This window comes from Zosterops lateralis (genome assembly GCF_965231275.1).
Source record: "Zosterops lateralis genome assembly, chromosome: 6".
Lineage (NCBI taxonomy): Eukaryota > Metazoa > Chordata > Aves > Passeriformes > Zosteropidae > Zosterops > Zosterops lateralis.
In genome coordinates this window covers 44021736-44032786 of record NC_139761.1, presented here as the reverse complement: position 1 = coordinate 44032786, position 11051 = coordinate 44021736, and the positions used below count along the sequence as shown (strand labels likewise).

Sequence of the window (11051 nt, the reverse complement as noted above, 5' to 3'; positions counted from 1 at the left end):
TTTCTAAAGCTACTTTCAAAGCAAGCAGTGTGGCTGCTCCTAAGAAACTGCTGTGGTGAAGAGGCAGAAAAATCATCTATTAGTGGGTGAGCTGTGCCGTGAAACAGCTCAAGAATGCTAGATATAAATCGGGGTAAATGCTGTGTGTTATTCTTGGATATAACTACCACTCAAGTGACAGCAAATTTCACTTGATGAGAGCCAGCACCCTCACAGCAGGGAACATTTTACAGTACCTACACACCATCCCTAGCATATTTCTGGCACATAACCCAGTGAATGCTACTTGGGAAGCAATAGCTAGACAGAGGTTAACTCTGGATATGCTAATAGCAATGATTGAAGAAAAGAGAATACAACCTGCCTGCCACTTCTCTGAATAACCTACGATTCCATTCTTCACAAGAAAAAAAAAAAATTAAATCCTCAAGATCTTTCAAGAGGCCTTTGGAAAAGGCCTCCTCCTCTAATACATGTTAGAGGCTTACAGAATTCACAGTGGCTCAATATTGGTTAAATTATATAGGCCATTTTGCTTAGGATTTGCTTGGCCATGGCATTCAAGTGATGACAAAAATACAGTGGTAAGAAAAATATTTCATGATAAATGCTGAAATGAGGGATACTCTGACAATGGACTTAATCTTGCACATCATTAATCATGCAAGTAGCCTTGGCTGGCTTAGGTCCGTGTGCAGTTTCAGAGATATTTATATGAATGCAGATGAACAAAAGCAGATTATATTTCTACTTTAATAGCTCTACAGAGCCAAATAACACTCTACAGTTAAACACATTATTCCCCTTTAAACCCATGACAGGTCTGAGCACAGACACTGAATGGCCTATTTCCATAAATGTTGGAACTCTGTTTCTTCCCATTTTTAAATTCACCATATGCTCATATTCTGATTCATTCTGAAAACTTCTGAGAGTTCCCCCCAAAACTGCACAAAGCTTGTTCTGTGAGTAGAACCTTCCAAGATCATGTGGCTCAGCTTTGCTATGGAACATTGCTAACAGTATAATGGTATTCACCAGTATGTTAAAATTGCTAAGTATTAACAAGCACCTTTAAAAAAATTTCACAAGGTGTTTATTCTCACTGCAATTTCTTCTGACAGGTTGAGTCAGATTTAGTATGTTGACCAAACACTGTCTCATTAATTCAGATGCCATGAGCTTGAAGAAACATTTTTCTGACATTAGGGAGTTACATAGTTATTACTCTGCAAAAGAGACAGAGATGTAAATTCAACATATTGGCCTAAATCCTGAAATTCTGGTTTCATTTTCATTCAGTCCTAACCCTTGACAAATTCTCTTAACTTTATATGGAATTTGGTTTAGCAATGAATTCAGGATTTAGCCACTTTCTGAAACATGACATACTTGAAAGATGGCTTTCACTTCACAGCAAATGCTACTGATGATCACATTCAAAAAATCTGTAAGAGTAATGGATTCAGAACTTGTTTGCAGCTCATTACCAAGTACCCAATCATGACATCCATAATCAATCCTAGTGGTACCTTACTTGAGTATCCCATCCATGTGAGAAACCCCTCTGACATCAGTGGAGCAGGGTGAATAGTAAGGTACTACCTACTTTGATTAAAAATGGCACAACTGAGTCCATGCTTTTCTGTATTTTGCACAACAGCCATAGATTTAGTGAAGGAACTACCACACCTGTAATTATACTGCCTTGTATTGTATGGTGCATTGTGGTCACAAAGCAGCACAGCCCCAGCATGAAACAAAGGCTGCACCTGCCCTGGGACATCTGATAAAAACACACTGCATGCACACACAAATCTAAGGTCTTCTCTCGATGCTAAGTTTTAGTTGTACTGATCTAACAAAATGTCTGAGATAATTTATTGACTTCTATGCATTAATCCTGTCCCCAGGTCTAAGCTCAGTTTAAAGTACAACTAGGCACAAAAGTACAGTGCTTGTTATTATCAAAACAAATAGAAATCTTTATGGATGTTTTCAAAAGGTATTTTAGCCATACAGTGATAAACAGATCAGGTATGCCACAAGAGTCACCAAAACGCTTGAAGGCTTACGTGGTGTTATGTTTCTCTTGTATCTGTGACCCTGAGTCCCTGTAGTGAACTGTACTGGCACTTTGATCTTCCCATTTTGCAGCATTTACATTCTCTGTGTCTTGAATGAAAGGGGAAGTGGGTGAGAGCACATTGCACTGCATGGAGCATTCTCCAGGTGCATCATCCAAACAGTAAAACAAGGGAGACAGATGGCTATGGATCATTGCTTGGCAAAGACACTACAATGACTTGATGAGATCTTTGATAAGTTTCAGTTACAAAATTAGGCAGAAACTGTAGATGTTAAATAGAAAAAAAAAAAAAAAAAAGGAGAAATCTTCTTTAATCATGGTATCTTCTGCCACAGCTTCGAGACTTATTAAAGATGCAGCTAGGAATCTCTTCACTTAGTTTTCACGTTTCCAAGGCTCTTCTTCAACAACATTGAAGTCTGCAGATTTGCCATTGGTTGCCAGTGTTACCTGCAAGTAATTATCATCAACAAGCGACTTAAAGGCCAAGGCACTTTGAGAAGAAAAGTAGTGAGCTTTATATGGAGGATTATGATATTTACAGGAATTACATACACTGTCACTTATTATATAAGTAAAATGTATTTATTCAGAATTCACAACACTCCCAAACAGTGAGACTTGTCTTCATTTATTTATTATAATGACTAGAAAACATCAGTAGTAGAAAAATGTTCTGCATTTTCTTAACCTTCACTGCCATTTGTTTTTTGTTTTTTAAATAAATATGTCAGATTTTACCCCTTTCTATCTCTTGTAGATTTCTCTGAATTATTTCAAAAACAGATTTATTTATTTTTTTTTTAATGTAGAAAATCTTATTTTCTTAGTGGAATTCCTCTAGCAAAGCTGCATACCTGATGCAACAACATGAAAAATATGCAAGGCCTGAATATTCACAGATGTGTATCTATACAAACTCACCTACAATTACACCACCTTTAAAGAAATGGAAGAAAAGACATGTTGTGAAAGTATTGTTCATCATACCACTATAAAAATGTAGTGAAAGATTTTGACTATAGTCCAATTAAAAATTCACATTAATGCTAAACTGGTCTCACATGATGTACAGCAAAACCTCACTCTTTCCTGCAAAGAGTGATGCTGGAATTTTTAGGTTTTAAGTATGGCAGAAGACCTATAGAGATCTACCAACTCACGGTGAACACTGGACAATATGTTCCATTCCAGACAGCAGTATAAATGAACCCATGTTTCAAGAAAGGTATCTCCAGCCAAATTATTTTAAAAAATCAAAAAGATAAAATTTCAATTTAATTTTACAAAAATGATGTAGATCTTGATAATGTGAGAGAATCTTTCATTTAATTCTAAACGGATGTCTTACTTTTTCCTAACTTACCTTGTAAGTTAACATCTTCAGCTTCAAATGAAAACTTAAAGACAGAGCTGAAATTCCCCATGCTGGATAAACAGGATGCATGGAAGCATTGGGACATGGAAACATGACAAAATGCACTGATTTTTGAAACAAAGTCAAGCTTTTTCTTAGATTATTGGAAGGGGAAAACATGCAACTACAAGAATGAACAGCTTATTCAGAAATGAAAATCACACAGAGTCATGTGAAATATGATAATAAAAAAATACAAAAATATCATGCAATAACAACCACTCTAACCCCATACAAAGGTAAACTACTTATTAATTATGTACATTGACCATGCAAAATTAAAAACTATTAGTGTTATACATGGTATATATTACAGAAAGTAAATCGAAAGGGCATGCTAGTAGATTAGCTTTTCCATATCCGGACCAGAGTTGCAGTAAGCTTTTCAACCCACCAGTGCATTGGACAGGATAAAGAGATGGCTTTTCAAATTTAACAGCTGGCTGTTTCAAAGCCCCAGATCCTACTCTCTGTTGCCTTTGCAAGTCTAACACTTGGGAGTTGTAGACCACTTCAACGTGATCCAAATGCTTTGCAAGTGCCAGCATATATTCATAGCTCATCAATTAGGTCACAACAACATATCCTTTTGGCAGCTTGCAGACAGACAAGAGAAGTGACCCTCTCTAAGTCAGTCTTAAAGCCTGGCTCTTTTCATGAGTTTAAAAGTGCAAACTGAGACTGTTAGCAGAGCAAACCTAAAACAATTAAAAAGAACAAACAATTCTAGCTCATAAATCACTGGTCCCAAACTTGAATTGAAGGGTGTGCTTTGGATGACATACAGCACCAATAATCCATGTTTTTGAGACAAGCTATTGCCTCAGCTGAGGGAAATGATATGAGAAATTGAAGGAGAAAAGAAACTGCAGCAAGTATTGATTGTATCAACAGGCTACTACTTTTTAACTTGACTTGGATCTCTCTGCAAATCTGAGAAACTGGGAGCAGATTAAATTATCAGTATTCAGTTCCATAAGCATAATCTTAAACCCAGTATTGGCTATTTAACTTAAAAACAGTTTTCAAAAAATTCCAAAGAAAGTTATCCAAAAAGTGTGTGTGCACATGCACTCTATCTTTCTTTCCAAGGAGTTTCTTTTTTTTCTTCACATTTTAATCTTGTATTTCTTATAAAAGGCAAGGACACAAATCAATGACAATTTTCAATTTCGTGTAAGCATGTATTCCCTTCCCATTTCAGATCTTATTTTTTAAATTCTTTAAATGGGAAAAGAGTGGGTCTGAAGAGAAAGGGGAGAGCCATGTCTCTCTCATAAAAAATGTATTATTAAAAAAAAAAATCACTTTATTGAAATCTTGAAAAATTCAGGGAAAAATTGAAGGTAAGATGAATGCTGCTTGGGTTTTCTCCCTGGATTCGGTATTACTTCTTCCCCTGAAAATTCAGGTTTGGCTTGCATTCTCAAGAAATAAGCATTAGGAGAAAAAATAATTCTAAAGAACATTTCCAGCCAGGCTAGACATAAGTGAAAATGACAGTATAGGATTATACTTTCAATATAAATGGTGATCTGCTAATAGACTTAGTGCAGTAATTTGCAGGTAGATACTGGCTCAGCTGTGGCAACTGGATGATAGAAGAGAATCTGCTTGGATAAATGGCTAAGGTAGGCTGAATGGCAAACCCACTGTCTGAAAGATAGTGTACAGCATCAGACTGGAGCATTAATGCAAAAAATAAATGGACGATGAAAATAAAAGGATGATGAAATTCGGAGTTCTACCTTGTTTTTCTTTCTTTTCTCCTCCATTTCAAAAGCTCTCTCTGGATTTTGAACTGCCCCATCCCAGTGGTGGGTTCTGAGTGAACTTTTAACCACTAACCTCCCAAATTGTCTTCACATTCAACTGGTGGGGTTGCTCAAGCTCACTTCACTCCGATCAAGACACCATTATTAGTATTAACATTGCATGTTAGTTACAGCAAGGGTTACAGAGGGAGGGAAGAGAGTGTTTGTGCCTTAGTGCCTCAGGAAGGAACGCTGGCAGAGGAGAAGCAGAAGCATGCTGTGTGAGTGCAGGAGCATTCTCATGCTAAAGCGCATTCAACGTGTCGACCTCTGAACAGCATATCATGAAGGCAGTCAGCAAGTGAAAACACCTGCATCTGAGCTGCAGCCATCCTTCATTTGGGTTGGCAATTAAGTTCTCTGTTGCCACAGAAAATTAGGTAAATGTCCATAGAAGGTGATGCCATATTCTCTGTGTCTTGGCATATTCCATAATACGCTGCATCTTGCCTTTTGATATGTAAACAAAGTACATGATTTTTTCCCATCAAATGACAAGTTTTAAGAAGAGTGCAAAAAACCATCTTTTGAACTGCTCAAACACATTCAAAATGTCTGGGGTTCATGGACCTTGTTGTCACATTGTTATTTGCAGAACAATTTGAAAAATACATGCAGGTTAAAAAATAAGATAAAATAAAGCATGCAGTGCTATATACATGTCTCAATATCCATAAATGTGAAAGGTACCTTGCACTCATCTACCATGACTGAGTTGTGAGCTGCAAAAACACATTGGTTTGAGTTGTTTTCCCTATGATTTTTCATGTCGTCATAGATTGACTGAGTCTTGGTCATTTCAATGTCTTCATGCCCTTTGTGATGGGAATCAATGGTGTCAAGTTCTGCCTTGGAAAGGTGGTAGACAATACCAGCACCAAAAGAATCCCCCACTACATTGACTGACGTTCTCATCCGGTCCCTACAAAAGAAGAAAAGCAGAGGCTGAATGACACGAGGAAGAAAAAGTAGGGCATAACAACCCTGTTTTTGGTACAGTTACTGCATTTGTTTCAGGAAGGTTAAGGTATCATTTGAACAGAGAGATGGGAGCTTTCAAGGGAAGTAGGAGAAGTTTCCTTTCCCAAGGGACTTATTCAGACAGGGGAGGATGTTCAAATTCTCATGTCCCAGCTGCTTATTCTCATGAAGCTTGGCAGAGAATGTATGATAGACCACAGCCAAACTGCAGAGCTGTGCTTGACTGAGATATCCCAATGCCTGCTTCTGGAGCTGGAGGTTTCAGTATCAGGGTGCAGGCTCACACTCTTGCCCTTTGTTTAATCTGAATTCATCAGAGCACTGAACTTAATGCAGCCAGAGAAAAGGATTTTCGTTCTGATGGGCTGTTCTCGTTTCTAACAACAATTAACAAAAGGCCTCTCCCTTTACTCTTAGTGAGGAAACTGTGGGGAACAAAAATGCCTGAAATATCTCCATTGAAGCTTGTCTCCTGGCACCATCTTTACAGATGGCCATCTGTTGGTGTGGCAGCATGCCCACTCACTATGTGTGCCAGAGCTTGGCATATGACGAACCCAAATATAGGTCGTGGCCTATAAAATTATGAGCCTGTGACAGCATTTCACTAAAGAGTGCCCCTTGTTGTGGGAGGGTGCCAACAGAAGCATGCTAACATGCTTCATTACAAAGAAATATGTTTGTTGGCACTTTCTGGACAGGATGCTATTAAACAGATATGCCACCTTTCTCCTGTCCTGTCTTCAGTGTGGCTCTGGCAACAGTGAAGTAACAGTTGTGGATTTTCCCTGACTTCAGAATTCTGCCCCAAACCTGACCACAATTCTGCAAAAATGTGAGCTGGGTCCTGCTATCTTTCCTGCCACAGCCCCCATGTTAAAATCATTTACAATCTCATTTGCCTCTTCATATCTGCACTAAACATAAAACTCCTAAAAACCTTCTGACCAAGGGCTGCAAATTAAACTGACTGAAAGCAACCGAGTCTACCTCTGCCAAATAGGTCAGAGAAGTGATTACACTGATTAATTCTCAGAAGCATATTCATGAAGATTCATTTACACAAAATGGCCAGGTTGAACAGTGTGAACATTTGCCAAGTGACAAAAGCTAGCATGTAAGACTTCATTTCCCAAGACAGTGAATAATTTCAAAACAACCTTTCTAGTATTTCTAGTACTAGATTTGTGTGACATCTTCTTTTTCTGTAGAACATCAAGAAGAAAATATCTAAATACATAAAATCTCAACTGATAAACATCCATTATTCATGCTTATTCATGACCACTTAAACTTTTGAGCTCATTTTAACATCTTTGCTCTACATATCAGTAAAGCTGCCTTTCTCAGCTGTGGAATTATAGTTCCACTCAAGTTTCTCCTCTCCCCCTCAACATTATCATGCTTACATATTTACAGACTTTGTGGTGTAATATCTTTGCTGAAACAGTTAATTTTCTTTTTTTGGCTTCAAAAGAATACCCAGAAGGGAAAAACCTCTACAGTAATTCCCCTGAGAAACAAGCCCAACAACCTATAGGAGGAAAACTTGAAGTTTTGCTTCACACAAATTAAATAATTTATACAGTTCTCATCCAATGCCTGTGAAGACTATTTTAAACCTGGTCAGAGTGGTAGAATAGGAAAATAAGACTTTATGGTGTGATTTTTAATTAAGACCATTAAATACACTGAATCTGGCAATACAACTCTACAAAAAAAAACCACCTGCTTATTTTTTTTGCATGAGTGGCATTAAATTCTGAAAGGATTCACTGATGCCAGATGACAGAGGGATAGTATAGGATGCCAAAAAGCCAAGGTGGAGAGAATACATAAATATAATTGAGGCAGAATTCAAATTCTGAAAGGGTCATTTGAGGAGATGCCCCAGCTCATGCACAAGTACCACTAGCTGAGAGATTGAGAGATTCAGCACTACAAACTGCTCACTGATGCACAATGTGTTACACTGCATGATCCAAAGGAAACCAGGAAATTCCCTACAACAGAAATGGCAAAGTCTCAGCTGTCAGGGATCAAGAGCAAAGTGCCACTGACCTCTTTGGGGGCAAAGAACACCCTCTGAAGAACAAAGACAATTGTACTTACTCTTTTGTTAAAATCGACCAACCATTTACTCCCAGGCAAGTGGGATGATGTAAACAAACATCATCACAAAACAAATATAGAAAACTTGCAGTCTAAACCCTTTTCATGACATTCAGACTTCAACTGGATCGGAATATTCTGAATCTATATCCAAGCCAAGGCTTAGATCAGAGTCAAAATATTCAGACCCAGAGTCAGAACTGAAGCAATCTTTTTCTGAGTTAGTGAATGAAGGTTTAAGTACCGGATCAGCTGCCCAAGCTTGTTTTCCCTAATTCCTCTCTCTTTGCTGCACAATACCACTAATCTGGTACCACTGATATTTGCTAAGCTTGTCAGCTCACATCTGGAGAGTATCCAGTTTGTGGCTCAAGCAAAATAAGCTCATTTTATTCCATCTGTTGGCATATAATTACTGTCCTAATAAATGTCACTGCTGTGTTGTGCTTGGTTTTAAACTGTAAGAAGACTGTAAGAGTTACGAAATCCCGGGAAAGTTGCCTGGTTGAAAGAGCTTACACTGGATATGTAAATGCACGGGAAATAGAAAGACTGAACAACGCAATAGATACTGGAGAGGCTTGAGAAAAAACTGAGATGGAAGCCTTTCAGCTCCAGTTTGAAGGAGAGAGTGCCAAGTTTAAGGATTTGACATAAAGTGATCTTTGTGTTACACAATGACCAAATCACGCAAAACCGGTTTTGGTAAGACCACAGATTCAGATGGTGGCAGTACTGTAAAATCAGCTGATGTTCTGATATTTGATTTTATCAAAAAATGAAAAACTCATCAAGTAAAATATTTTTAAAGCTATTTTTTATCTGAAATTGAAATGTTGTTAAAGGGCTGTTCCAAGTATTTCTACATGGCTGGTTGCATTTACTCATGGACTCCAGAAAAGTGTTTTGAATTGAGTTTTAAGTATTTTACTAACTTTTTCTTCTACATTCTTTTAGAAATACTGCTGTAACGTTATTTAATGTTTGTAAATAAAGAAAATGTGTTTTTATGACAATTTCATTACAGATATTCTTTAGGTCTGGTTTGTGTGTGCAAAAGCTTGCTCAGAAGTTGGCCTGTGGACCTTTTCTTAAAATAGCAATATCAGCAGCATCATTTTTCATAGTTCATTAGAACATTATGGCCACCACAACACAGCCACTGGGAGATGGAAAATGAAGCCATTAGTTGTTGAACATAGATTAATAACTACAGCTCCCTCAACAACAAACAGCAATCTTGATTTTGCAGCACCAGTGGCATGACACAGAGCTTTTCACCTCTTCTTTTATTTTTCTTTCCTTTTACCTTTCAGTTCTGAATCACGCTGCACTGGCACCGGTGACTGGTAGGCCATGAGGATCCAAACCCAACCATTCAGGCTGAAAGTTCTTTTGCCTTCCATTCATTTTGGAAAGACATCTTGAAGTATTTCTTTCAGAATTCCAATCCTTCCTCCTCCTACATTCATCATGGCTACAGCTCCACAGTACAGAAGTTTTTATTTCTTAAGCAAGGTCAGATTAGCCTGTGGGGACAATGCTGCTGAAATGCAACACCCACTAGTGGTTCAGAACTGCTGATAAACTTACAGCTCTGAGGCTTGCTAGTGTAGGAAGAGCTTCTCGGTCCACAGGAATATTTTAAAAATACATTTCCCTAAAAAAACCAAACAAACCACAGGCTCTTTTTGCACACCCTCCTACCAGCTGCAGAAACCTGCCTATTTACCTTACTTGGAGAGCCAAGAAAAAGATATTTAAAATATATTTTTATATAATTCTGCTCTCCTTCTTCCAGCTGCAGATTCCTATACCACTTGCCTGTTTTCAACTATGACATCATAAATATAATAAACCCACTGAATATCACATGCTTCCCTATGCCTGCTGTACCTTCTCCTTTTACCATTCTGCATCATGACATCATGAAATTCAGTTATATATAAATCATATAAGTCGAGTTTTCCCTTTGCCTCCTTGTGCTGTAAATTCTTCTTTTTTCCCTGAAGCAGAAATCAGAGCTGCATGCTATCCTTCAAAATTCTTAGTGACAGATAGACCATGCCAGTAGACCTAAAATACATGTCAGAGGATTAAATTCTTGAATTCTTCTCAATAAGCCAAAAGATAACGACAGGAAATTAAACCTCTATTTTATCTGCACATGTACATTCTCAACTCTGCTATTTCTTCTTTCATAATTTTAGTTGTGTATCTGAAACTGAAAGCTACCAGAAGCAGGCAGCTGAGGCTGTTAGTGTAGGAGAAAACACAGAAATAGTACAGTTATATTTATGTCTCCCTTTCTGGGCACCACAGCTGGAACAACAAAACCAAATATCTTTACTATTTAAAAGGATATTAGGGTAGAGCTGGCTGTTGGCCAGAATATACCAGAATATACTGTGCTGCAGCAGTATGGGATAATATGAAAGTGTCTCTAGAGGCCAGTACAACTTAAGGGCTACTGAGTCACTTTCAGCTCTGCTCAGATGACAGAAGGATATCCCAGCTGTCAAATGAATTTCTCTTCCAGCAAGAGAAAGGATGTGGCCTGGCATAGCCTCTATCTGTATTTACAGCTTCTGTATTCAAGTGTTGAATACCAGTAGCCTCAGAAAACAATGTGTGGGTT

At 37.9% G+C, this 11051-nt stretch overlaps 1 protein-coding gene across 1 annotated transcript in view; it reads right to left on the bottom strand.

Moving 5' to 3' along the window:
* Positions 1-1920: 1920 nt before the first annotated feature.
* The window catches only part of SLC1A2 (solute carrier family 1 member 2), a 79767-nt gene continuing 70636 nt past the window's right edge, over positions 1921-11051 (bottom strand). The window contains exons 10-11 of the mRNA XM_083862575.1: positions 6011-6242; positions 1921-2539 (exon numbers count right to left, since the gene is read on the bottom strand). Of these exons, the coding sequence (XP_083718701.1) occupies positions 2465-2539; positions 6011-6242 (307 nt within the window). The 3' untranslated portion in view covers positions 1921-2464. The remainder of the gene's footprint in view (positions 2540-6010; positions 6243-11051) is intronic.